Source organism: Catharus ustulatus, chromosome 20 (genome assembly GCF_009819885.2).
Source record: "Catharus ustulatus isolate bCatUst1 chromosome 20, bCatUst1.pri.v2, whole genome shotgun sequence".
In the NCBI taxonomy this organism is placed as follows: Eukaryota; Metazoa; Chordata; class Aves; order Passeriformes; family Turdidae; genus Catharus; species Catharus ustulatus.
In genome coordinates, this window is record NC_046240.1 from 670,547 (window position 1) to 698,279 (window position 27,733).

A 27,733-nucleotide genomic window follows, 5' to 3' on the forward strand; every position below is an offset into this window, starting at 1 on the left:
TGGCAGTTTCAGCTTGGGTTTGTCTTAATTTGTTTCAATTGGCATAAAAAGGATTCCACCCTCTGGTACAAGTCATCCATGACACCTATACAAATAATTTATCATCCATCTACATCATTTACAGCCGTACAGAACAAACTCGGACACACAGCCCACACTCCAGCCCAGCTCTAAGCCTTTGGGCTTTTTGAGCATTTTCTTGGTGTTTACAAACCCCACAGTGAAGCCCCGAAGAGGCAGAGAGGTGCAGGTCACCCCTTAAACCCCCCATTATCCCAAAACCAGCTGCTTGTGCAGGGGTTTCCTGATGTGCCTGTGATCCTCCTGCCTCCCTTCATGGACAGAATGTTTGCTGCCCAAGTCTGGCACAGGGGAGCACCAAAAATGTTTGGGTAGCAAGGTGAAAACCTGATCCCTGCTGGGCTGTGAGACATCTCCAAAATAAATATTGCTGCTGTCAGCTCCCCAGGCTCCACAGGACAGCCAGCACCACCTGCCATGAATCTTCCTCACTCTGTTCCTCCTGAACAGAGGAGCTCAAAGCTTTTCCCTGACTTGTGCTAAAGATGAAAGGTCAGTCCTGCAGCATGGCTGTGCCCTTGGCAGGGGCTGTCACTCATGGTCACACTGTCACCAGCAGGACATGGCTGTGCCCTCTGAGCCTATCCACCTCTGCTGGGGCAGCTCTTCACACGATTGCCATTTAAAGTCACCACAGGTGGCTTTTAGTGTGTTTTTTTTTTCCCATGTCCTCTGTCCTGACCCCACATCATAACTCACAACGCCTTTTCCCGTTTTCTTCACTGCATGACTCCGCCAAAAGTGTTGATGGGCAGCAGCAGAGACTTAGGCAGGTACTTGACAAGCCCCACATCTTCTGTTTCGTGAGGGCTGAATTTCATGGTCCTGGTCTTCTGCAGGCAGTAACTGGGCTCGAGGCAGGGAGACACCTCCAGGCTGGAAGAGCACAGAACACATTTAATGCATGCTCACACCTGATCTCCGAACAAACCCCAGCTCTCTGCATTGCCTGCTGCGGGAGGGCTCTCCCACTGCAGGGTGCAGCTGCTTTTATGCTTTTTCCAGCTGGGTTTGCAGAGATGAGCTGCTGTGTGTCAGTGTTTGACACAAACCCAAGGTGCTTCAGTGTGGCTCGGGCATTCATAGTTTATGTTGGACCTTGAACCATCAGCATATCCCATGTCACTGGAGCTGCTCCAGGCACATTATTCCCGGCCATTTCCACTGGGCTGGGTCCTCTCCCCCACCTGCACCTGCTGGAGACCCCCAAGTGAGGGATGCAGTCAGTGCAGAGAGCATCAGCATCATGATATAATTCAGGAGATCTAAGCTCTGTTTGTCCCTGGAGGTGCCTGTTTTTCTACTAGCTCAATGACAGCACCTTTTGTGTAAAGAACCATTTTATTCCTCACACCATCACCTGAAAACACAAATGTAAGGGAGCCCCAGTGTGCCCTGCTTTCCCTGGAGAAGGAGCATGGGGTTTGTGTCATGGATGAGGATCAGGGCTCCCTGCAAGGCAGGAGAGGAGGCAGGGCCGATGTGCAGAGCCTGGCACCCCAGGGTTCTCACCCAATCACGTCCCTGTAGGTTCTCCTGCTGTCCTTGTCCAGTTGCACCGTGAAGGGTCTCTGCTCTGGGCTCCTGATCTTGATATTCCGTGTTTTGAACCTGTTTGCCACAGCCTGGATGGGGAGAGGAGGGGGAGCCTGCTGAGGGTGTCCCTCCCCTCCCTGGGCTGCCTGCTGGGTGTGACAAGGACAGAAAATGACATTTCTCTGGTTTTCTTTCTTAACCTCTGATGTGACACAAAGTGAATCCTCTCTCAGAATTCAGAACCTGGCCATGTTTTGAAAGGACAGTTTCCAAACTGGCAGTCCCTGCACAGCTCCTGCTGTGAGTTTGGGTTGTCTGCTGTGGGCTGTGGTCTGTTCTCCATGGCCATGAAGTGTCTCTGTGGGCAGTGGGGCTGCAGCACCTCTGTATTCCCAAAATCCAGGTGAAAATGAGAAAAGTGTGCTGGCAAAAACCACCAGTTGGGAGCCAGAGACCCTGAGGCCCAAATGACCAAGGCACACTAATATTTAATTGCCACCCAAACTGCAGTGGGCATTCCTCTGGGGTCTACTAAAACTCTCAAGTAAAACAAAAAGGACAGAAGTCAAAATTTCAGTCCCCACTCTAACAAATTCACCTTTGTGAGCTGATAACTAGATTCTGTGAAGTTCCTACTCCTCGTTTATGTTTTGTTCAATTATGTTTTGTGATCTCTGGGGGGATTAACACAGGGAGAGCACAGCAGCTGAAGGTGTGGAACTGATGGAGTTGATGGCAGAATACAGACCACGCCCTGGACCCAAGTGGGGCCAAGATTTATTCCTCCACTTTGTCCCTGTGGTCACAGAGTAACTCCAGCAGCAGCTGAGGCATTCAGGGAATCCTGAGACAGGATTCAGTGTAGCAGTGACCAGCAGGGATGGCACTGACCAGTAGAGATGGCACAGACCAGCAGGGAAGGCACTGAGCAGCAGGGATGGCACTGAGCAGCAGGGAAGGCACTGAGCAGCAGGAGGGCACCGAGCAGCAGGGATGGCACTGAGCAGCAGGGATGGCACTGAGCAGCAGGGAAGGCACTGAGCAGCAGGGATGGCACTGAGCAGCAGGGAAGGCACTGAGCAGCAGGGATGGCACTGAGCAGCAGGGATGGCACTGAGCAGCAGGGATGGCACAGACCAGCAGGGAAGGCACTGAGCAGCAGGAGGGCACCGAGCAGCAGGGATGGCACTGAGCAGCAGGGAAGGCACTGAGCAGCAGGGATGGCACTGACCAGTAGAGATGGCACAGACCAGCAGGGAAGGCACTGAGCAGCAGGAGGGCACTGAGCAGCCGGAGGGCACTGAGCAGCAGGGGAAGCACTGAGCAGCAGGGATGGCACTGAGCAGCAGGGATGGCACTGAGCAGCAGGGGAAAGCACTGAGCAGCAGGGGAAAGCACTGAGCAGCAGGGGAAAGCACTGAGCAGCAGGGGAAAGCACTGAGCAGCAGGGGAAAGCACTGAGCAGCAGGGGAAAGCACTGAGCAGCAGGGGAAAGCACTGACCAGTAGAGACAGCACTGACCAGCAGGGGAAGCACTGACCAGCAGGGAGGGCACTGACCAGTAGAGATGGCACTGAGCAGCAGGGAGGGCACAGACCAGCAGGGATGGCACTGAGCAGCAGGAGAGCACTGACCAGTAGAGACAGCACTGAGCATCAGGGAAGGCACCGAGCAGCAGGGATGGCACTGAGCAGCAGGGAAGGCACTGAGCAGCAGGGATGGCACTGACCAGTAGAGATGGCACAGACCAGCAGGGATGGCACTGAGCAGCAGGGATGGCACTGAGCAGCAGGGGAAGCACTGAGCAGCAGGAAGGCACTGACCAGCAGGAGGGCACTGAGCAGCAGGGGAAGCACTGAGCAGCAGGGAGGGCACTGAGCAGCAGGAGGGCACTGAGCAGCAGGGGAAGCACTGACCAGTAGAGATGGCACTGAGCAGCAGGGAGGGCACTGAGCAGCAGGGGAAGCACTGACCAGTAGAGATGGCACTGAGCAGCAGGGAGGGCACTGAGCAGCAGGAGGGCATTGAGCAGCCGGGAGGGCATTGAGCAGCCGGGAGGGCATCTGGGGGTTTGGTTCCAACATCTGGACTTTTCCATGGAAAATAATTACAAAATGCCCTCGGAGCAGGGTGGCCCCAAAGCCTTCTCCTCCCAGCAGGGCTGTCCCTTTCCCCACTGCTATAAAGGATTCTGCCCCCTGAGGATTCCATGGGTACTCACTGAGAATGACCGTCCTGCCAGGTTGTTGGTCCTGATGATTTCAGTGATGGTCACACTCAGACAGCCCAGGTCTGTGACACAAGCAGAGGGTTGGTCTGGGGCCACAGCACAGCCTCAGCTGAGCCCCACATTTAGTGTACTGACTATGGACACACAGGACTCCAGCAGGCTCCATGGGCAAAGGAATTGTGTGGGATCATGCTTGGGGTGGAAAGCTCAGAGGTTGTGCTTTGAAAGAGGAAGGCTGGAGCTGAGAGAAGATACTTAAATCCTGTCTGAGCCTCAGACATGTCATTCCTGAGAAAGCCCCAACCAGACCATGGGGACACCAATATTCCTGTCACTGATCCCACCCCACAGCCCAGACACAGCTGGCACCAAGGGCTGTAGCCAGATTTAGTCCACTGAGTGCCAGAAACCTCAGCAAAGCAGGAAGAACCCACCTTCAGCCTCCTCAGCAGGGATGGCTTTCATCAGCAGGCCTGTGGAGCGCAGGGACAGGGCCAGCTCCTTCTGTCGGTCACTCAGCACAACCTGTGGGCAAGGGGCAGTGTCCTGGCAGTGCCCCTGGCAGGGGGCTGGGCATGGGGGGCTGGGGACAGCTTGTCACAAATATAGGGTGAGCTAACAGGTTCACCACAGCCTCTCTGTCCTTGCCTGGAGAGCAATTCTAGACAAAGAGGGAGGGTCAGACTCCTTTTAGGAGATCTGTGCCCTGCTGGACATCCCTGGGAGCAGAGACATTCTGGGTGCAGGGAGCCCCCCTCACCTTCCTGTAGGTCACTGTGAGATTGATGCCAGGGCCATCCAGGGTGCTTTTCTTCTTGGTTGTGCTCAGCTCTGTGAGGAAGGAACCGAGTGGGATTGAATTTCTCTCATCTCACCTGTCTGTGGTCAGCAGAGAGGGATCCTGCCATGGGCTGAGCCACCCCAGTGTCACACAATGGCCTTCTGCCACACTTTGTCCCCTCTGTCCCTGCCTTGGGAGCTGAGGCTCTGTGCCAGTGGGATGGGATCACTGCAGGCTCTGTGCCCTGCCTCAGGGATAAATATCCATTGGATTGGACACCAGGGTGCACTGATGGAGGAGCTGGATGGGGCTTCTGGAACAGTCCAGTATTCAAGTGCTCTTGTTCCATACCTGGCAACTCGAGGAACTGGATTTCTTACAGGAAAAACACCTAGCTGTGAAGCCCAGCTTGTATTCTCAACTAAATCAGGACTCTGGTCCAACTCCTGAGCACCCTGGAGCACAGACCACCAACCCTGGCTGAGCCCAGGAGCCAGCAGCCACCAGGGCTTCCATACAGCCTGATTTCCTGGGCCCAGGGGGGACATGGAGATGTTTAGGGAAGTCTGGTTTGGAACAAGGAATATTGCCCACTGCCTGGAGCTCTGCAGGCTGAGGGATGATGTGGGTGGGATGTGGGGATGGCAGGAGCCCTGTCCAGGCTGGGGCTGGTGGGACACACACACCTCTGTGGGAGGGGCTGTCCTGCACTTGGATCAGCAGCTCCGTCAGGAACACATCCTCAGCTGGGTCCTGTGCCGGGTCCCGGAACAGCACCTGAAAGAGAGGAACCTCCCTGAGAGGATCATCCCTGAGGGGATCATCCCTGAGAGGATCATCCCTGAGAGGAACCTCCCTGAGGGGAACCTCCCTAAGAGGAACCTCCCTGAGGGGAACATCCCTGAGAGGATCATCCCTGAGGGGATCATCCCTGAGGGGATCATCCCTGAGAGGATCATCCCTGAGAGGATCATCCCTGAGAGGAACCTCCCTGAGGGGAACCTCCCTGAGGGGAACATCCCTGAGAGGATCATCCCTGAGAGGATCATCCCTGAGGGGATCATCCCTGAGGGGATCATCCCTGAGAGGATCATCCCTGAGGGGAACCTCCCTAAGAGGAACCTCCCTGAGGGGAACATCCCTGAGAGGATCATCCCTGAGAGGATCATCCCTGAGAGGAACCTCCCTGAGGGGAACATCCCTAACAGGATCATCCCTGAGGGGAACACGCCTAAGAGGAACATCCCTGAAGGATCATCCCTGAGAGGAACATCCCTGACAGGATCATCCCTGAGAGGATCATCCCTGACAAGGACATCCCTGACAAGGACATCCCTGACAGGATCATCTCTGACAGGATCATCTCTGACAGGAACACCTCTTGAGAGGAACCTCCCTGATAGGAAATCTCCTCTGTCTCCCTGAGGTGTCACATGAGGCTTTTCGCTTCTCCAGAACAGCCAAGGTGGAGCTGGGACCTTTTCATGGCACTGTGGGATGGGGGAACTGCCCTGGCTCCACTTCCTGAGCTCCAAGAGTGTGGCAGGCCTTGCCAGGAGCCCCGGGGAGCTGGCCAGCCGAGCCACTGGCAGTGTCCCCTGCCACTGGATGTCACTGTGCCCTCAGAGATGAGCCAGCTCCCCGACACATGCTCACATCACCAGAAGCACTTCCCCAGGCCAGGCTGAGATGTTGCTGAGCTTCAGGGGATGCAGTTTCTCTCTGATGCAACCTAAATCTCCAGGTCACTCCAGCCCTATGGATTATTTTCTTTTCACAGGTTTGTATTGGGCAAGGTGTGAAGAGCAGGGCCTGGAGAACCTCTGCCAGGCTCTCCTGATCCCACAGCCAGCTCCTGTGGGACTTGGCTCAAACCTGTGGGCAGCTTCCTGCAGCCAGAGAGGAACAGGGGCGTCCTGAGGCAGAAGGGAGAACAGGGGCAGTGTTTGTGGCCGAGGCAGCCTCATACTCTGTGGGACAGGAGAGCAGCTCAGGGACGTCTATCTGAAAACCACATCTGGAGCCAGCTCCTCATCCCCTGCCTGAAATCACCCATGCTCTCACTGCCAGGTATTATCTTGGAGGAGAGAAAGTGGAAGAAAAGTGCACCAGAAAATCCAAATGCCCAGCCACAAACCAAGGCCCAGGTGCTCCAAGGACTGGCAGGCTGTGGGTTATTGGTGAAGTCGTGGGGATGCTCCACCAGGAATTACCAAAGCTCTTTGCAAGCCTTGTGCCAGTTTGCTCAGGCAGGGGCTCCTCCTGTGCTACACTAGGTGCCACAGTGGTTGTGAGCAAATTAAAAGGAGCTCTGTGCATCATCCTGAGCTTTGGAGAGGCTCAGGGAGGGGAGGGTTAATGTTGTATGCCCAAATTTAACACTTCTTTGCTCTCCTATCAAATGCCAGGGCTTGCTCTGATACCATTTCAGAGCAAAGCTGTCAGGAAATAATCAAATGGTGCTACAGGAAACCCTGCAAAGCCCCTGCAGGTACAGGGAGCTTTTGGCAAAGCTGCTCAGCAAAGCCCTGTTTGCTCCCAGTATCTGAAGCAGGAGTACCAGAGTTCCTGAGCACCCTGAACCCAGCAGAGCAGGAAACCTGTGACTCTATGGGGAATTTCAAAGCTCCCTTTGCTGAGCTGAGATCCTGAAATGGCCCTGCCAGGATCACTGCCTCCAGCTGAGCTGCAGGTCTAGGAGCTGGCAGGGATGGGCTGGAGGGAATGGGGATCCAGGCTTGGATCTGCTGAGAGCCCCCAGACCCCGCTGGCTCTGCACAGCTTTGCCAGCCCTTGCAGGGCCTCTGAAGGCCCAGGGGCTGTGCCACCCACCTTGACAGAGTGCACCTGGAAGCAGATGGGCTGGGTGCCCATGCGGGCGTAGTAGGCGATGACATCGGTGAGGAACAGGTCGGTCACCAGGGCCCTGCTCGATGATGACGGCTGCGGGGGCAAATCACAGGCTGGGTCAGTCCCTGCCACTTCTCAGAAACCCTGCCACAGTCTCACATCTTCCTGGGCACAGAGTGAGGGATGAGCTGTCCTCTGGCCTCGCCAATCACAGTGAGTGGGAGCTGCGCCCACCTCTCAGCCCTTTTTGTGTAGGCAACCAATGGTGGCTCAAACTGCCGGGAAATGAGAGCTGGAGGGATTTCAGCTAAAGTTTTTTCTCTTGAAATCTGCCATTTCCTGTCCCTTGGCCAAAAAAACCTATCATGGCAAATGGCTCTTGTGGGCTGGGGCTGTGTCAGACATGGGCACCTCCTGGCAGGGCCCTGGGGAGGGTTTGCAGGAGAAAATCTCAGTCTGGGGATGGAGCGCCCTGCAGGGCCCTGGGGAAGGTTTGCAGGAGAAAATCTCAGTCTGGGGATGCAGAGCCCTGCAGGGCACAGACCCTTCCTCAGGTGCTGCAGGTGTTTTTGGGAAACGGGGAGGTTTTCCTCGTACCATGGTGGCCAGCTTGGGAATCATGTGACACAGGGTGTTGATGTTGCTCTCGTACCAGGCGTCAGCCCTGCCCAGGTACCCGGCCACCTCACACAGCTCCTCAGGGCCAGCGTGGTCCTGCAGGGGAAACACAGCTCACAGTCACCCAGCCTGGGATTGTTTGTTTTTCCTGGGCTTGTATGGAGTGAAGAGGAGGTCCTGAAGAGCCCCTCCCAGTCACTTCCAGCCCTAAATCCAGCTCCTGTGGGACTTGGCTCACACTTATGGGAAGCTTCCTGCAGCCAAAGAGGAACAGGAGGATTCACCATGTCAGGAGCCACCAGAAGGTAGACAGACCTGTAAGATTCCCCCATCCCTTCCCTTTCCCTGCTCCATTTCCATGAGGAATGAAAAGAAGGAATACTGATTTTTTAACAGCCTATTAGGGGTCACAGCCAACTCCGGGTCAGCTTAAAATATCCTAAATGCAATTGTTTCTTTACCTCTGTCTTGAGGCTGTGAGAGGGGAAGGGATGTGCCTGACATAACCCACAAGTGGAGACTCACAGACCTAAAAGTGGGGCCATGGCCAAGGAGACAAAGCCCTCAATGAGCAGCAACTGCTTCCCCTCAGCATGTGGGAGGTGGGAAAAGCAGCAGCCCTTGGCTAAAGCTCACGGATCCTCCTGCAGCTGACCCTGGACGCAGAGCTGTGACTCCAAACTGAGCCAAGCAGCTCCGTGTTGGCTCCCACCCTCCTAGTTCTGGGACCAGGGCAGGAACGGGTGGGAGTGCCTGGATCCCCCTGCTCTTCCCCCAAAAACCCATCCCCAGGCGCTGCCCGGCACTGACCGCGGGGTGCGGCTGCTCCGGCAGCACAGGGATGTGGTAGAGCTGCAGGTTCAGCCTGGGCGTCAGGAACACTCGCCGGGCTTCCCGCTTCCTGGAATGAAAAATGAGATGTCCCGAGGGGAAGGGGCAGAACGTGGCTCCTGGGCAAGGCTGGGCAGTGCCAGGGCAGTGCCAGGACACTGCGGCTGCTCTGCCACGTGCGCCCCTCGCTCCCTCCTTTCCCAGGATGTGCCCTGGGTTCCCAAATCAAGCAAGGGGAGGTGATGGGGAGCGTCAGAGAGGATTTTGTCAGGGTCTGGTGTCCCTGTGCACCCAGCTCTGCTCCCCAGGGTGCCCACACTGTCACCCACCACCACCCCACCCCTGGGGAACCAGCTGGAGACAGCCGGCTGGGAAACGGCTTTTTTTTTTTTTCTGATTTTTTTCCCTTTGGTATGGGTAACACCTTGCCTCGTTTGTTGTTGCTTAACCGAGCCCACGGACAGAGGGGAGGACTCGCATCTCTTGGGCCAGGAGAGCCGCTGGTGACAGCCGGGTCCCAGCCCGCCCCAGGGAACGCGGAACCCAGCCCCGTCCCCAGCCATCCCGACAGCCTGAAGGGCAAAGCAGCCACCCTGTCGTGCTGCCCCCCAGAGCCCGGGCGGCCCCAGGTACCTGAGGGAGTGGAAGGCTTGTGCCAGGCGGCCCAGGATGCGATCGTCCCCCAGCAGCACCACGCGGGCGGTGTGCAGCCTCTGGAGCGAGCCCGCGGGCTCCGGCGGCATCCCTGCCCTCCTGGGCAGCTTCCCGGGGGCCTTCCCCCCGGGGACAGCGCTGCCAGCCTGCAGCAAGGCCACGCTCTCCAGCGGGGACAGCTTCTTCTTGATGCCGCCCTTCCTGTGGAGCCGGGAGCGCTCGGGGTCCGCGGCGCAGGGGGCGCAGGGCTCCTCCTGCGTGGGCAGGTCCCGCTCGATGCCGCTGTCCGTGGACAGCACGGAGAAGCGGCTCTGCTCGCAGCAGCCGCAGTCCGCCAGCATGTCCTGCATCTCGAGGGGGTCCAGGTCCTGCCCCAGGCCGTCGGGCTCGCAGCTCTGCGACAGCGGGCGGAGGAACAGCACCAGCTCCTTCCCTGCGGGCACGGAGCAGCTTCAGGCTCAGCCCTGTTCCCCCCAGGGACACCGCAGAGCTGAGATCTCCACCAGCGACCTCAAGGGCAGTCAGCCCTTCAGTCCCACTTCCCATTGAGAGAGCTCAGTATCACTCCAGTCCCAGAATCCCAGACTGGTTTGGGTTGGAAGGCACCTGAAGATCATCACGTTCCCATCCTCTGCCATGGGCAGGGACACCTTCCACCAGAGCAGGCTGCTCAGAGCTCCACCCAGCCTGGCCTTGGACACTGCCAGGGGTCCAGGGGCAGCCATAACAAAGTCAGGTACTCTGGGCACATCGTGCTGCAGCCCCAGCTCCTACACCCCTCCACACCCCAAATCCCCTGACCCGGCCCCAGCAGCCCCCAGGAAGGAAGGAGGGCTGGAACAGGCAGCACAAATCTCGAACCTGGCCTTGGGACAATGGTTCCAAACTCCCTGCCCAAGGGTCAGGGCTAAGTGACTCCTGTGGGACAGGACCCCAGGCTCAGACCCCACCCAGCTCCCCCCAGCCCCAGGGCACTCACAGAGCTGCTCATCTTCTGTCCACAGGTGGAAGCTGATGCTGGGGTTGGGCAGAGGGGTCCCCTGCAGCCCTTCCTGGGGAGCATTCCCTGGGAAAACAAGGATGCTTGGAGCACATGGGAGCATTTCCCCACACAGGAGCACAAGCCCCCAGTGCTGAGCGCTGGCTGAGGCAGCCCTGGGGCTCTCCCACTCCAGTGCTCCTGGCCAGACGTGAGGCTGTGAGGCCTCTGGTCTCACAAACTGAGCCCTCACGAAGTGTCTACACCATTGGTGGGAGGGAGAAATGAAAACAGGGAAACTGAGGTACGGGCAGGAGTGAAGGACCTCGCTTTGCAGCCAACAGAGCGACTGCAGAATAAATAAACGTTCCTCTAGCACTGTACACGTGGTGATCTGAACCTTCCGATCCCAGCAGCACGGGCTCTTTTAACCTGTGAGAGCTCTGTGGCAATAGTGGCACAATTTAACGCTCACTGCCCCCAAAAGGTGATGGTTCCACCCCCCCAAAACTGAACCCAAAAGGTGATGGTCTCACCTCTCTCACCTCCCCAAAAGGTGATGGTCCCACACCCTTCACCTCCCAGCACCACCGGCTGCTCCTCCCAAAATCATGCACTGGGACACCCTCCAGCCTTTGGGGAGGGGGCTGGGACACAGGGAGTGACCAGCAGAGGAATGATGACCCCATTTCCCTCTGGCTACCCCAGATCTGTGAAGGTTTGGGATTTTGTTATAGTTTGTGTAGCTCCAGTGGCACCAGGCTGGAACAGAGCATGGCAGGGATGGCAGGAGATGATAGTGCCACTGTCCAGCACATTAGAGAAAGGTTTGGGCAGGAAGGGATCTTAAAGCTCATCCAATCCCACAATTCCTAAATCAGTAGCAGGAATTTCCATTGTCCCTTTCCTCAGTGACAGATCTGCCTTCTAGGGCCAGTCCTCCCTGCTGGCCATGGGGTCACTGCAGAGAGCCTGATCCTGCTGCTAAAGGGGATGGCAGGGATACAGTGGGGACACAGGGGTCCCTGTCCCAATAGGAATGACTGGGGCTCACCTGCAGGCGAGGAGCCCAGGAGGCCCTGGTAGATCCTCTCCAGCCTCGCCGTGTGCTGGCCCCGGTCCGAGCCCCCCTCGCTGCCCTCCACAGCTGCCACCACCTGCTGGAACCAGTGCTCCACATCCCCTGGGGACAAGGCCTGTTGGGAGAGGGGCTGTGAACAGCTGGAAACAGGGAATGATCCAAGGGCAAAAAGAGCAAATGAGTCCTGCAAAAATTGCAGGAAGCAAAAATTGCTTCCTAGGGGACACAAACGTCCTCTTGTCCCCTGGACAGATGCTAGCTGTGCTCGCTGCTTAAAGCACCTTTTCTGGCAGCTTTGCAACTGATGGGCACCATGTCCCTTGGGGCATCCTCAGCAGGGCTGGTACTTGGGGTGGCTCTTGGGGGATGGAACAGCAGGCACACAAAGGTGTCCTTGCAGTGGAAAGTGCTGAGAGCCCCTGCAAAGTTTCTGAGTAGACATTTGTGTTACTGTGGCCCCATGGCTCCTTCCAGGAGGTTTTGGAGAAAATGGATTGAAACCTTTCCCTTGAGAGGTTCCTGCAGTGCCCAGGGCTTCCCAGAGGAGATAACAGAGGCTCTGCTCCAGCTTACCTGGGCAAAAGCAACTCAGACTTAAGGTTCTGGCTCTGCTGTAGCCATTGCTTTCCATTTGAAGGGTGTTTGGGTTCAACCCCAGCCCAGCTCTGGGGCTGCTGGGGCTGGAGACCAGCACTGAGGAGCTGGGGGGGGGTTCTGCACTTGCCAAAACACCTTTTGCTTCTCCAAGGTGTCCAGCCAGAGCAGGACCAATGGAAAAGCAGCGGAGGAGCTGCTGCATTACCTGGAGTCGGGCCCTGAGGCCGTGGATGTCGCAGGTGTCACCCAGGGCTGCCTGCAGGGCGTGGGTGACCACGCAGCTCATGCAGCCCCGGGGGCTCTGGGACAGCTGGGCTGCCTCGGTGTCGGTGACCAGCGCATTGCAGATGGCTTCAGGCAGCAGCTCTGGGTCAGCAAAGATGAAAATCCTGGGGGGTCAGCAGGGTGGGGAAAGGGGGAGATGCAGATTCACATCACTGACATCCAGGCTGGCAGGAGCAGCTCACATCTCACTTTTTCCATTGTTGCTGTTGATATTCCCCTTCTCCACCTGTCTCCCTGCCAAGGGCAGCTCCCTGCCTCCCAAAATAGGGAGGGACACAGGAGGAATATGTCCTCCCAGTGCAAAGTTTTAGTGAGGTACTGGGCGTCACCCAGCTTCATCCCTCACGTGGTTTAGGCCCAGGTTGCCTGTTCCAACCAAGATTAATTCTGAGTGTCGGAAAAGGACACATTTCCCTAAGAGACCACAAAATAAAAGCACCAAGCCCTCCCAAGAGGCAGCACTCACTTCTCCTGGTAGGGGAATGGGGCGCTCGGCAGGCTCTGCTCGGAGATGACCATTCTTTGGTACAAGGTTCCTAGGAAAAGCAGAAACACATGCAGTGGGAGCAGCAGAGAACAGTTCAGCTCTCAGTGAAACCCAGGGCTGCTCCCAGGTGTAGAGGCTGAGGTGGCTCTGCCAAGTCAGAGAACACCCACTGAGATGAGGTTAAACAGCCAAGAATTGGGCCAGAGCTAAAAACAGCCAAGGACAAAGATAGGCCTGGCTCCAGAAAAAGAAACCCCTTCTATTCTGGGATGATTTCCTGTGTTTCCCTTCCTTTGTTTAGGACATTATGAGCTTGGGAGCAGAGTTGGAGGCAGGAGAAAGAGCTCTGTCCCCAGGGACACTTGGGGATGGTGTTTGGGGGTGTCTGAGGAACACCAGGGATCTCTGGATCAGGAGAGAGGCACTTCCCCCTCTCCTGCTCAGGGGTGAGGATCCATCCACCTGCCCTGACCCAGGGACAATCCTCCTGTGAATCCCGTGGTGGTCTGAAGGGAGCCCTGCTGAAGATCCCCTCTCTCCACACTGAGGCATTCCTGTGCCAAAAATCAGGGCAGATAAAGGTGTCAGTTGGAGCCCCAGCCAAAGCAGTGCTGGGGAGGAGTGGTTGGGGTGGTGGGGATGGGCTGAGGCTGCCCAGAATGGCACCAAAATTCCTCACCAGGTTTCTTCTGTTTCACCTCCCCCTCACAGGTTGTCTGCACCTTACTCTGCTCTAAAGGATTGCTTTGAAAGGCTCCTATCAAAGAAAACTTTAAGCAGAAGAGCTTCAATGAGAACAGAGAAAGAGAACACCAAGGAAAAAGAAACCAGGTGTCCTTGGGCTTGCTTCCTCCACGGGGCTGTTCCCTGCAGCCACCACTGACATCTCAGTGCCCATGGGGCTGGTTTAGAGCTGGTTTTCTTCAGGCCACCCTTTGAGGGCCCAGCCCTTCCCAGTGCCAGGCTGGGCCAGGCAGGGCACCCCCTTACCTGGGGCTGTCCTCTCCACCTGCAGCCTGCTGGCATAGTCCAGCCCAATGGTGCAGAAGGGCTTGGGCAGGGTCAGCAGCCTCTTGCAGAAGTCGTAAACCCTGGCACAGAGCTCATCAGGGATGCAGGGAGCCTGCAGGGCGACAGGGAGGTAACAAGCAATGATCCTCAAATCTGCCCCAACACAGCCCCCAGGGCTGGGAGGGCACCAAATTCACTGCATTCAACTCACTATGGATTTAAATGCAAACCATGGAGCAGAATCAGGCCATGCAGTGGTTTGGGAACCTCCAGAAATACCTACTGGAGATTTGGGACACCTTTTTTGCCAGGTTGTGGCTGCCTGCACCACCAGGCACTGAAAGGCCTCCAGAAAAGGGGTCAGGTAGAAGGACCTGGCATTCTGTGTGTCACAGGGACGTGGGAAATGCACAGCTGAGCCCACTTGGGGCTGTGCTGCTTCTGAGTGGCTGTTCCACGTTGTGATTGGCTTCAGGTGGCCTCTCCTGTGGCCCCTGATGTCCCTGGCAGCTGCCCCAGTGAGGCCCAGGGCATGCTGGTGTATCAAGGTGCAGTTCCCTTATGAAGGCACAGCTCACCTGTATCAGGGTATACATCAGCGTGTGCAGCAGGGGGATGATGTAGTGCCGGAGGTCCCCTCGCTCTGCCTGTGGGAGCAGAGGGCAGGGAAGGCACAGTCAGGTCCTGGCAGGACAATGGGCTGGGCAGGAGCAGCCCCAGAGCCCCCAGGATGTGCCAGATTCTGTCTCTTAGCACGGGAATTCATCCTGGCTTAGAGGGTGATCCCTGAGTCAGGGTGGGCTTTGGGCTCCCTCCCCAGGCTTTTAGGGTGGGCAGGATGTCTCTGGGAGGGGCACAGGGGGTGGTGAGAGGCGGTGAGCACAGGTTTCTGACAGAGCTCATTCAGGAGCTCCTTTCCACTCCCATGGGGACACAAAACCCCCGGGAAAATCCTATCTAGGTTTGGGTGGGGGTGGGAGTAGGGAGGTGTTCCCATCCTGTGTCCCCATCCCACGGGAATCCAAGCAATGCTCCAGCCCCTCCCTGCAGCCTGGCCTGGCTCTAACAACAGCTTCAGCATCGGGAATGCGCCTGGATAAACCTGGGAAAAAGATTCCCACCCCAAAGATAATTCTGGCCCCTTTCCTCAGGGCTGCTGAGCTGATGGGTCCAAGTTAAATGAAGCTGATGGCAGCAAAGCCTGAGAAAACATCAATAAAATGAATTGCAGGGAACTGCTGAGTTGGTATCAGCCGAGGAACTCAGCCATGAAATTGCTAAATTATCATCCCTGCTTGGTGCTGATGGCTCAGAGCTGCTGAGGAGTGGAAAAAAAAAAAAAGCACAAAAGCCCCAAGTGACAGGGATTTCCTGGAAGAGCTTCAGAGAGAGGATGGGAATTGTAGAGCAGGAGGGATGACACCCCTCCTGAGCAAGGGAAGAGAAGAGTGACAGAGTGATAACAGCTGGAGGGGAGGACTGGCCTGGCTTCTGCACAGGAAAACAACACTCAAACCTCAGGGAGAATCCCTGAATCCACAGCCAAGGGTGTTCCTGGCTGGATTTGTGAAAGCCACTGGATAAAATCCGTCCCCAAGGCACTGATGGAAGCTGAACTGACACAGCACAACCTACAAATAACCCCAGAGCTGTTTCAGAGGCTGGGACTGGGATTGGGATCACTGCTGGATGTTCACAGCACTGAGTGGGATCATGGCTGGGCTGGGCTGGGCTGGGAACTGGGATTGGGATCACTGCTGGATGCTGAGTGCTGAGTGTGTGCACAGGGATCTGGGCTGGGATTGGGGTTGGGATTGGGATCACTGCTGGATGCTGAGTGCTGGGTGTGTGCACAGGGATCTGGGCTGGGATTGGGGTTGGGATTGGGATCACTGCTGGATGCTGAGTGCTGGGTGTGTGCACAGGGATCTGGGCTGGCACAGCCTTGGGGGACATGGGGCTCCTGAGGGAGGTGACAGGCTCAGCAGGGCTGCTCCAGCCTCCCAGGTAAAAGGAGAAATAGCAAAGATGCAGAGAATGGCTCAGGGGGGTTTCTGGACAGGGGGACAAGGAGTGTGGGCTCAGCTGTGGGGTGAGGAGGAGGAGGATGGCAATGAGGGCTCTGGGTAAACTGAGGCAGGCTCAGAGAAAGCAAAGGTGCTGCTTCTCCACATGACACATCCGCAGCCCACAGACCAGCTCACACCAGGATGCAGAGGCTGCTGCAGGCTTGTACCAGAGCAGAAGACGATTTGAGAAATCAGTGAATGCAGAACCCATCACAGGTTTCACCGATGGCTCCAGGGCAGGCTACGGGGTTTGGGTGGGGTGGAAATGAGAGATGTGGGGGAGGAATTTCCGCTCTACCTGAGGCCACAGAGGGTGGGGTGGGGGAAGTTTGGGGGTTGGGAGGCTTTAGCAGTGTGAGGGCTGCCTGCCGTGGGCTGCTATGAGGTGGCACTCACCCTTTCCAGCTCCTTCACCAGGATCCTGACCAGCACACAGCTGGTACTGGGATTCTGGTCGATTTTCTTATGCAGGGTCCAGCGCAGCATTCCTGTGAAGGGAGAGACAGGAAAGGACAGGTCACCAAGAGTGGGATCCGGGTGAGCTTTCCCAGGGGAACCAGGGACCTGAGCAAAGATCCCCTCTGGGACGCTGCTCTGATGTCACTGAGAGCTAAACCAGCCTCCCCTGCCCTCTGCTTCCACCTCTGCCCCGCTGCAAGGGCCAGGCCAGCCCTGGTCTGGATACAGCATTGGTGTATCAGATCTAATTCTGGGAAACCCTTGGGAATGGCTCCTGGAAATCCTAGGGCTGGGTGCTGGAGCAAAGCAAGGATGTGAAGTTGGTTTCCTGTTCCTCTGTTGTTCTGTTTGTGCCCAGCTGCTTTCCCCACCGGCCCCAAAGAATTTGGGATCCTGGTGGTCCCAGCACTGGCCCCTGGCTACTAATAGCTCATCCTCAGAGCGGGGACCACAAAACCTCTCAGCCCTGAGGATGCCACAGCTCATTCCAGGCAAAATCAAATTTAATTAACTGTAAAATATCCTCCAAGGAAAATCAATTTTTCAAATTTCATTAGGTATCCCCAGGCTGTAAGAGTTTCATCCACCAAACCCATAACACAGAGGAACCAAGGGATTCCTCAGGGACGAGCTGGGCAGGGCATGGCAGAGGAACATCCCCGTGAGAGGGACTAGGAGATTCCAGCTTGGGGCTGTGTGAGCCGGGCAGGGCTGGCTGAGGGGTCGGTGCCACCCCTGGGGCTCTGCATTTGTGTCCCAGCTTAATGCAGGACCCAGGGCAAGCGAGGGGAGTTCAGGGGGTGACAGAGGCTGCAGGGGCTGTGCAGGGGGTGACAGCCATGAAGGGTGACAGAGACTGCAGGGGCTGTGCAAGGGGTGACAGCCACGAGGGGTGACAGAGGCTGCAGGGGCACGGATATAGCTGATGAAGGGTTTGGCACCTCCTAGAGAGGGGTCAGGAAGGGCAAATGAGTGAAGCCACCGTGTCCCCAACTGGCTCTGAGAGGGGAGTGAGGGTGTTGGGGCAGGCAGTGCCAGCCGAACCCGGGCAGTGTCAGCGGAACCCGGGCAGTGCCAGCCGAACCCGGGCAGTGCCAGCGGAACCTGGGCAGTGCCAGCGAAACCCGGGCAGTGCCAGCAGAACCCAGGCAGTGCCAGTGGAGCCCGGGCAGTGCCAGCAGAACCCAGGCAGTGCCAGTGGAGCCCGGGCAGTGCCAGCAGAACACAGGCAGTGCCAGTGGAGCCCGGGCAGTGCCAGCTCCCTCACCTCGGTCGCTCTGGCAGGAGGGGTGGTGTCCGTCCAGCTCCCGCAGCAATGCCCGCACCCGCCGCAGGAAGTCCGACTCCACCTCTGCAAGGGACAACGGGGACATGAGCAGGGCCAGCACCCCCAGGAGCCAGGGCAGGCAAGCCCCGGGATGGCACGGGGACACAAACCTCCCCATGGCCCTCAGAGCCCGGGAGAGTCGCGATGGAAACCCAGAGCTGTGCCCAAGGCCACTGGAGCGGCTCGGCAATGCCACCCCACGGTCTGGTGGCCCTGGAGCCAAACCGGAGAGCAAAGTAGCCCTGCAGGGACCTGTGGCAAAGGAGCTCTGTAGGGGACAGCTCATGTCTGAGCTGTGAGAGCCTTCCTCTCCCCCTGTGCAATAAGAATCTCACATTAAATATAGAAAGGAACAAAATTGAAATGAAATGAACAACACAGAACCCAGCACACGGGAATTCTGCCATAAAGGACTATTTGAAATTTCCTGCTCTTTTCCTTTGTGTGTGTTTGTTATCAACAGGGGAAGCTTTTCCTGAGCACTGATATCAATCCTGTGCTCTCCTCCTGAATCAAAGCAACCTCAGCTCTGAGGGTCCCTCATGGGGAGCAGAGCAAATAATTTGACCCGGCACAAACAAGAGGCACTTTGATCTAAAAACAGAAAAAAAAAAAAACCCAGCAACAAACAGCAGTGGTTTAGAAATGAAATAAAACCTTTCAGCATTGACATCCTGACCCTGGGAGATCAGCAGCACATCTGAACAGCATGAAAATGGAAGGGGGGGGGAAATGGACCAAAATACACGAAAAATAATAATAGTAAAATATAAAACTATATAAAACTCAAATGTGTTGTCAGATCTGAGTACCCCACACTCAGCAAGGCTGCCCCTGCACTGTTTTGTGCCTCATTTCCCATCTTCCAGCAGCACCTGCCAACACCTTGCAAAGCATCCAGGTGTTTGAACAGAGGAAAATCAAGGTGTAAGAAGTAGGGGAGGGTTTATTCATTGGCTCCCCTCCCCAGCCCCGGGGACCTCAGCATCACCCACCTGAGCTCTCCATGGCCGGGCTGAGGCTGCAGCTCGTGGGGGACTGCACAGAACTCACGGCGCTCAGGCATGGCCTCGGATCCGGGACTGTGCCTGTGGGAAATGGGGACACACTTGGCTCAGGTGGGGGTGGAGATCCGGGTCTGAACGGACCTTGGAAGAGCACCAAGTCACCAGCACCCCGTGGGGCAGAGGCAGAGCCCTAAGGGGGAGCACAGGCTGTGTTTGGGGCAGAAACCCCCAGGTTAAAGCTGATCCCATGGGGATATTTGGCCCCCAAGGCCTCCTGCAGCAAGGAGCTCCCCAGAGATGAGCAGCAGCACGACCGAGAAGGGCAGGATCGGGATCCTCGTCCTCCCAGGATTGAAGAAATGTCCAATTTAAGTCGAGTCTGAAATGCAAGGTTCATCTCCAAATAAAAAATAGGGGGGAAAGCCTTAATTTCCATGATTTAAGATTTTTTCTGTTTAAAGAATTAGGGCCAAACTGCACCCAGGTAGTTCCTAAATCTGTAAATCTCTATCACCAAATCCAACAACGTTGCAGTTGCAGTTGCAGTTGCAGTTGCAGTTGCAGTTGCAGGAGGAGGAGGAGGAGGAGGAGGAGGAGGAGGAGGAGGAGGAGGAGGAGGAGGAGGAGGAGGAGGAGGAGGAGGAGGAGGAGGAGGAGGAGGAGGAGGAGGAGGAGGAGGAGGAGGATGATCACTCGAGTCCTCGAGCACCCGGAACCCCCCCCAGCCCCCTGTGCGCTCTGTTCCTGCCCCCGGTGCTGGAGAAAGGCGCTGGCACTGAGCTACACCCGCGGGTTTCCATCCCCACCAAGCTCCGACAGCGGAGAGGGCAGGGGAGGAGAGGACACCATGGGCACCCCCCTGCCTTCCCCTGGCACCGGCACTGCCCATCCAGGCACAGCCGGCTCCCCAGAGTGTGCTGGGTCCTGGGCACAGCGCTGGGCACGGGCACGAGGCTCCCACGGCACCGCAGAGCACAGCCAGGAACGGGATGTGCCCGCTGGAATGCCAGTCTGGGACACAGGAGAACCTCAACCAACTCTCCTCATTTCCAAACTCCCAGATGGCCCCGTGAATCCCCGGCTGCAGAAGGAAGGGGAGGGTTCTCCTGCTCCCTGCCGTGCACAAGACACCGAACGCCACCAGCGGGGTGGCACAGGAGGAGGCTGGCGCTGTCAGTCCCAGAGCTCAACTCCTGCTGGGAAAGCCCCGAAGCCACGGGAGACCCCGGCCCTGCCCTCGGGCTCCTCTCGGCTGCGCTGCCGGAGGAAGCAGCAGCTAAATGCGGCTGAAGGAGTCGGTGGCTTCCCACATCCGCATCCTCCTGGCACTGCGGGGGCGGGCGCTGCTGGCCGGCCAGAGCTTCCAAATTTAGCAAAGACCGACGTGAGCTCCGCCTGCCTGACAAACGCTGGTTCTCGGTTCACCTGTCTGCTCCAAAAGGGCTCGTTTTCCTCCCCGGCAGCAAAAAGCAGCTGAGGCTGAGCCCAAGGTGCACCTGCCTGCTCCCAGTGCTTGGGTTTTCCGGGAAAACTCAACATAAAGTGACAAAAACTGGTCCCCAGCACGTTCAGAATCTAGTCGTGCTGTCCAGGGGAGGACAGACAGGTGTCATGGGAGAAGAGGATGAAAGGACATGCACAGTAACAGGCTCTGAGGAAGAATGGGGTCAGACAGGGTCCTGCCAGGCTCCAGCCACTGCTTCTCCCTTGGCCAGGACCAGCACAGCAGCCCAAATGAGCAGAAATTCCCACTTTTCATGGAGATGTTTTTGACCAGCACAGGAGCCCAAATGAGCAGAATTTTCCCATTTCCCTGAGATGTTTTCTGCCTGCTGTGCTCCCTGAGGCTCAGGGTACAGCCCTCAGCACTGGCTGTGCCCCATCCCAGACTCCAGCAGGGCAGGCAGGGATGATGCCAGCCCAGAAGAAGGGGAGCCCTGGGCACAGAGCCCCCCACTCCAGCCAACCTTTCTGTCTGCCACTGCCCTCTTGAAAGGATCCCTGGCACAAGGAATGGGAATTGTCTCCATATTTCTGGGCATGGGCCCTGCGCTGGTCCCAGCACCTGCTGGACTCAGCCCCTTCACCTGGGAACCCCTCCCTGCTCCCCAGAAGGCTGGGGAGGTTCCCTGATCCCCACCAGGAGGGTTCTCTGCTCTCTGTCCCCCTCCTCCCCTGGATCTGCTCCCTCCCCTGCAGCAGACACGAGGCACAGCTCATCCTATAACGGGTATTTTGCTGTCTGCCAGCTCAGCAGGACCAGAGCCTTCTCTGCATTCATCCCACTTCTTTGCAGAGCTGCAAATCTCCACTTCCTCTCTGCAATTCTTAAAATACCCATGGCATCAGCTGGATTTTATTTCTTTTGAAGGGAAAAAAATGGAAGAGGAAGGGCAAGAAGAGAAGTCGCAATTCTCCCTTCAGGTTTCAATAATTCTGAGATTCATAGTGAAAAAACCTCTAAATGACCCCAAAGCCCCTTTCCCAAGAGTTTGGGGCATTTTTGGGGAACACACGGCTCTATTCTTAAAAATGAGAGACTTGGCAGTGAAAGTGCAGCTCACCTGCATATCTGCACACTGGCAGATAAATTCGCGGGTTAAAGGGACTTGCAGGGTTAAAGGGAATCCTCCTGTTCCAAACTACAGGTGCTGGAGACAGTGAGAGCAGGACCTGGCTGAGCACAGGGTACTGAGCACTCCACAAACCCCTCCTCAACCCCTCCTCTGCAGGGCCCAGCATGGGGAGCAGTTTGTGCCACTGCTCTGTCTCAACCCAGCTAATCCGAGGTGAAGTTCTGTCCCATTTTGGGATCCTCCAGCCTCTGCCTCCCTCTCACCTCTCCACGTCCCCCTGCTCATCCCACTGAAGCTCCTTCCTCCTAAGCAAGGATCCCCGTTTGCTCGGGCCCAGGTGTGCACAAGGAAATTGTCATCTCCCTCCAGGGTTGTCCCTTCCTAATCCTTACAGGCAGGGAGGCACACTGAGGACAGCACCCCAAGTGCTGGGGACACCACCTCGAGTGCCCTCTCCCTTCTCTGAGGGCTGATCACGAGCACCAAAGACATTGTGACCAGGTGGGTTCCAGCAGATCAAACATCACCCTGCTGGCTTTTGGGCATGTCTGGAGGGTCCTGGGCAGCAGCAGGTACAGCCAACAGGTCACTGTCCCCATAGGGTCATCGGTCCCTACTCAGAGCCCAGGCTGGGCTGCTCCTTGTCCTCCACCAAGGAGGATCCATGTTCACTCAGCCCTTGTTAGGAACTGCTGGAGGAACAGTTCATCCCTGCAGGAAAGCACAGCCCCGTCCCCACTAAAGGGTATTTCCCTCTTAGCCCCGTGGCAGGGGTTGAACCTGAGCCCCTTGTGAGGTGACTCACCCCTTTAGGGTGAGACTGGAAATCCCATTCAGAGGGACAGGGACGTGTCCATCCAGGTGAGCCACTTCAGCCCCTCTGTGGACAGAAGTGACTCGGGCTGGAAATGTGGGGCTGCACAGGCTCCCCCAAGCCCTCCTGCTCTGTCTCACAGGCTACCAATACTGTCAGAAGTCACTAAAACCCAACCCCCCCGGCCAGGTGAAACACGAGAGGCACAGAAATAACTGAAGCGAGGCAGAAATAGCTGAAGCCACGAAAGAAAACCTAACCCCTAACCCAGTTGGGCTGGCAGCGAACGAGGCTGTCCTGGGAAGCTCCAGCGTGTCCGGGATCCTCTCTGCTCCCGGCACGCCAAATGTCAGTCCCTGGAGCTGGGCTGGCCACAGCCAGCCTGGAGGATGTCCCTGTCCCCGCTCCCGTCTGCGCGAGGACAGCGGTGCCAAGCGGGACATGGAGCACACAGCCCCTCGCTCTCCCCCAGATATATTTGTCCGTTCCAAAGACATCTCCCCACGCCTCCTGCAGCCCGTGCTGTTACAAATTCACCGCCCGGGCACGGCTGAGCTTTCCCGGCGCTGTTGATCAGCTCAAACACAGAGAGAGAGAGAAGCCGCGCCTCGCCCGGCACAGGAGAGCGACTCTGCCCCCTCCCCATCCCACCTCAGCCACCGCCCGGCCCCAGCCCTTCCCACCCTGCCGCAGCCGCCCGAGCTGGCCCCTGAGCAAGGAAAGATCGCGCAAATACCATCGGCAGGATGAGCGAGAGCTTCAGCGCCGGAGCGTCCTGCGGGAGCCGTGGGGAGCGCTCAGCCCGAGGGGACACACGAGCACATGGGCACCGAGAGTGTCGTCACGGCACGACAAATGGCCTGGGGACAGCCCAAATCCGCCACCCCTTCGTGCCGCCCTCCCCCGTCCGCCCGCGGCTCCTGCGGGCGAGGCTGGTTCTGAAAGCGGCACCTCAGAGCCTGGCACGGCTCCCGGCACCCGCCCAGCCCGGGCTCCCTCCTGCAGCCGGCACGGCTGGAGCACGGGGACGGGACGGGACGGGACGGGACGGGACGGGACGAGACGGGACGGGACGGGACGGGACGGGACGGGACGGGATGGGATGGGATGGGATGGGATGGGATGGGATGGGATGGGATGGGATGGGATGGCAGCCAGAGAGAGATGTGGGAGCTGAAGGGCCGTGTCCCCCAGTCTGTGTTGGGGATCTGACATTGCATCCTCTGGGCTGCCCCAAACTGGAGCTGGCAGCTCCTAAACCCTGAGAAATGGTTCCAACAGCATCCCCTACACCCCTTAATCCCCTACTTACACCTCTTAATTGCTTACACCCCTTAGTCCCTTACACCCTTAATCCCTTACACCCCTAGTCCCTTACATCCCTTAATCCCCTAAGCCACTTAATCCCCTACACCCCTTAGTCTCTTACACCCCTAGTCCCTTAATCCTTTCCATCCCTCACACCACTCACCCCCTCCATCCCTCACCCTAGGCCAGGCTGGAGCTGCAGGAGACCTCACCAGAGGCAGATGCTGCATCCTGTTTGCTCCCTCCTCTCAACCCCTGTCCATCTTCCAGTGCAGCATCCACTGTTTCTGGCCTGGATCCCAAGCTCCAGCCCAGCTGCACAGCACAGCTAGGGAAGCAGGACAAAGGCAGCTGTTCCTCCTCCAGCCCTCCTGACTGTCCAGGCCACAGTAGCTCCAGGGTCCCCTGAGCACCCTGGCCAAGGATACACAGCAAAGGTAGTGCCTGCTCCTCTCTCTTCCATCAGCTGCCCCAAGGGCTCTCAATTCAAATGAAAACTGGGCAAAACTTTGGGTACGAGACTCAAACCCCACAGAACGATGCCCGGCCTCCTCTCTGGCCCCTTTGGCCACACTGCTGGAGTGGACAGACCTGCAGGAGAACTGGGAGAACCATGTGTGCAGGGGCTCAGCCTGAGCCCTGCTCCTGCTCTGGTTTCCAGTTTTAACTCCAACCCTGGCAGAGCTCTGGCTCCAGACAGCTCTGAGATAAAAGCAGATGCTCTCCCTTGGGCTCTTACTGCCAAGGAAGAGAATCTTGAGCCCAGACTCAGCTTTCCAGCATCTCTTTGAGGCTCCGTTTGCCTGCTGGCTGCTCTGGGAACAGGTCCTGCCAGGGGAGTCCTGCCCCTGGAGGGGGAGAGCACGGATGGCTCTTGGGGCCAGTTCAGAAATGAAACACCTTCCCTGGCACTGCAGCAGGGGTTCACCAGCTCTAGATGACCCCCCCGCCAGGCCTTTGCTGAAGCTGTGGAAGTCCAGCAGCTTCCTGGACACCACCAACTGTTTGGAGACTTCCTTGTCAACATCACTTTTCATTCTTCCTAAGGAGAGGAAAGAGTTTTCCGGAAACAGCAGCTTTTTAGATTTAGCATTTCTTTCCATCCCCAGAGCTGACTTTGGAAAAACAATCACAGGGAAAAAATATGTGTGATTTGAAAGCCACTGCCAGGATTGTGTTCACAAACAGCCAGGCAAGCACTGTCCACCTGAGGGGAAATAAAAGCAGGGAGAGCTCAGATTTCCAAATGTGGCCAACCTGGGAGTGGCTAGGCTGTTTTCCTGGGGTGGCACAGCTGTTTCCAGCCTCCTCCCATTCCCTGGGCATTGCCTCCCTTGGGCAGGACTGTCACCAGCACAGTCACTGGGATAGCCCTGCACTGTCACAGGCAAATGGGAGCTGCCTCAGGCTGCCACAGTGGAGGGGACTTGGGGAGGGCACAGAGGAATCTCCCAGGGGTGACAGGAAGAGGGTGACCAGACTGACCACAGCCACGCTGTGTGTTGCACCCATCCCTGTGGGCAGCAGATGACCGGGCAGGGGGTGTTCTCTTGGCACTGTGGGGACAGAGTGAAGTGACAGCTGCTGGCAGGGAGGGCACAGAGAAGCCCTTAGCAAGGAAGGGATGAGAGTTAAGGCTGCACCAGGACAACGAGGTCAAAAGGGGGTTTTAATTACTGGGCACAGGCACCAACAGCCCCCTCTGCTTTCAGTGAACACCCCAAAACTCCAGTCTGGCCTGAGGAACTCCAGCAGCCTAACCCTCAATCAAACCCAGCCCAGCACAGATCTCTGACAGCAGCTCCCCTGCCACCTCCAAGTTTTTGAGGCGTGTCACACCTCAGAACAGAGATATGACTCAGCTCAGCCCCTGCCTTCAGAGCAGCCAGGACGAGCAGCACAGCTCAGCAGAGCCAGAAAGCAACAGGGAAAGCAGCCCCTGAGAGCGCCCAGGCCGGGTGGGAGCTGTGCCAGCCCTAGGAGGGTGGGACTTGGCCAAAACAGGGCTCCTCTGGGGTCAGTGCCCTCCCAAGCACTTGGAGCAGAGAAGTCCAAGGGAAAATCAGAGTCTGGATGTCCTGCTCACATCCCACCACATCCAGTGGAGGAAAGGTCCCTGTGGCCCTGTCGCAGCAGCAGCTGTGCCCACAGCTGGGGGGAGGAGGGAGCCTGAATCCACCTGAGCTGGGGCACGGGGAAAGCCCTGCCAGGGGACACCCCTGTCACCTGGGCAGTGACACCACGTCCCAGCAGGGCTGCTCTGAGCTCACGGGATCCCGGGGAACCCTCTGAACACAGCAGAGAACGTGGGAGCTGCTGCTGTAGGGATGTACACGTTGGTGCCTGAACAGGAGCCGGTCACGGCCCTTCCACGAGCAGAGGTTCTCTCACTTGGAGGCAAAGTAAGAAAGTCATGTTTGTGTCACAGAACAGTCTGCACAATACAACCACTGCTGGCTGCCTGTGCCCTGGTGAGAGGACAAGACAAGACAAGTCTGTGTGATACTCAGAGGTGACAAATCAATCCTGGAAGCCCAGGGGAGTTTGTTACTTTGTTCACGCGTAGTGAAGAGGAAGAATCTCAGAATCTCAGAATCTTTCAGGTTGGAAAAGACCTCCAGGATCACCAAGCCAAAGCTTTCAGTGAAAGACAGAAAGGAAAAAGAGCTGCTGAGCTGCACAGATGCTTGGAGAGCTCCCGTGGGAGGGAACAGCACCCCAGGAGGTAAATGGCCATGGTGAGATGGCTCTGAGCAGCCAGAGGATGTGAGGAAAGCACTCGGGGCAGGAGTACTAAGCCCTGCCGGCTGCAGACTTAGCTCACGTGCATTTGTTCGCAGCTCGGGCCCCGAGCATGCAGATTTTTGCTTCCTTTCTGGACGGGGCCGTGCTCTCTGCTCGTTATCGCCGCTGCCATCGCTCTTTATTGCCCTGTCTCTGCTGCTCGGGGCCCCAGGGGACAGCCGAGGCACCGGGCCAAGAGCAGGGGAGCTGGGCAGCCACACGACCGCACACACAGCCAGTGCCGGCATGTGTACGACCCCCGGCCGTGCTAAAATTCCCAGCACAGCCCCCCGGGGGTGCAGGGGGTGGCACTGGGCAGGTGACTGTCCCTTGCAGCTGCTGTTCCGCACAGAACAAAGCCAGCCGGCACAGGCTGGTGCCGCAGCAGCCCCCGGGACGGGGCGGAACTCACTCCCTCACCCAGCCAGGCTGCAGGGATGGCCGAGGGGCCAGAGCAGCGGTGACATCAAACCCAGCCCGTGTCCTCTCCGGGGCACGGGCAGCAAAATCCCTGCGCTGCCGCCTGGAACAAACCCAGTGCCCAGCAGGATCCCGCCGGCTGGCAGAGGAGCTGGCACAAATATTCCTGTAGCAGCACATTCCCGATCTCCTGCACCACCGCTGCTCCCTCCCCTCGTCCGTCCCGAGAACAGGAATGGCTCTGCCCCCATCCGCGGCTTTCCAGGTTCTGTCACCCTTGGCATGCAGCGCTCGGCACAGGATGCCAGTCCCGAACGAAGCGCTCCGCAGTGACAGGGCGGCTCCGAGAGCGGCGGGGCCGCTCCGGGGAGCGGGGACACGGGACAGGCACAAGATTGCCCACGGCCGGAGCCGGCAGCACCGCGCCCTCCGGGGCTCTTACCTTGCTCAGGGCGGGCACGGGAGGCACAGGGAGGCACAGTCCCCCCCGAGGGCCCGGCAAGCGCGGGGGGCACAACAGGGTCCCGCAGGGGACATCGGGGTGCCGGCGGAGCCCCGGCGGCTCCCGGGCTCTGCAGCCTCTTCAAAGCGTTCAGGGCAGAAAGGGAAGCGCAGAGTTATTTCGAGACAACTTCCTCTTTCGCTGAGAAGTCCCCCCGTGACAGAGCTGTCCCCATGTGGGTCTCTGTCGCCTGGCACTCCCCGTACGGGAGGGAGCAGGGAAGGAGGTTCAGTCCTGCCCTGGGTCCAATCTCCTCAAACGAGCCCCGCCGGTCGGGCTGCTCTGGGATGGGTCTGTGAGCCCTGGCACCGCCCCTGGCACCGGCCCTGGCCCTGGCCCAGCCCCTGCTGTGCTGCCAACCATCCCAGACAGGGACAAGCCCTGCGCTGCTGCCGCCCAGTGAGGCCCAGACAGCCTGGATGCTCACACCTCCCAACAAACAGCGT

The 27,733-nt window shown here is 57.7% G+C and overlaps 1 protein-coding gene across 3 annotated transcripts; it reads right to left on the reverse strand.

The window, feature by feature from the left end:
* On the reverse strand, positions 1-27,390 carry PIK3R6 (phosphoinositide-3-kinase regulatory subunit 6). 3 transcript variants are annotated; one of them, XM_033077115.2, is made up of 20 exons: positions 27,228-27,390; positions 18,872-18,964; positions 17,817-17,900; positions 16,487-16,578; positions 14,600-14,668; positions 14,001-14,133; positions 12,990-13,059; positions 12,444-12,627; positions 11,615-11,756; positions 10,561-10,647; positions 9,561-10,014; positions 8,907-8,997; positions 8,076-8,192; positions 7,461-7,571; positions 5,315-5,405; positions 4,608-4,678; positions 4,282-4,372; positions 3,839-3,909; positions 1,594-1,706; positions 1-957 (listed from the first exon to the last, which is right to left on the reverse strand). In XM_033077115.2, the coding sequence occupies exons 2-20, from the start codon at positions 18,882-18,884 to the stop codon at positions 801-803; spliced, it is 2,241 nt and encodes a 746-aa protein (XP_032933006.1). In that variant the 5' UTR covers positions 18,885-18,964; positions 27,228-27,390; the 3' UTR covers positions 1-800. The 3 variants fall into 3 exon arrangements, with proteins under 3 accessions (XP_032933006.1, XP_032933004.1, XP_032933007.1); XM_033077113.1 differs by lacking the exon at positions 27,228-27,390 and adding an exon at positions 23,010-23,178; XM_033077116.1 differs by lacking the exons at positions 14,600-14,668; positions 27,228-27,390 and adding an exon at positions 23,010-23,179.
* Between the last annotated feature and the right edge of the window lie 343 nt (positions 27,391-27,733).

What these genes read in the sequence shown, in the direction of transcription:
- PIK3R6 (XM_033077115.2), bottom strand. An exon ending in GGTGGAGAGGACAGCCCCAG is followed by an intron (nt 13,060 to 14,000) that starts GTAAGGGGGTGC and finishes TGCTTTTCCTAG; the next exon opens with GAACCTTGTACCAAAGAATG. An exon ending in GCCTCAGGGCCCGACTCCAG is followed by an intron (nt 11,757 to 12,443) that starts GTAATGCAGCAG and finishes CTCTCCCAACAG; the next exon opens with GCCTTGTCCCCAGGGGATGT.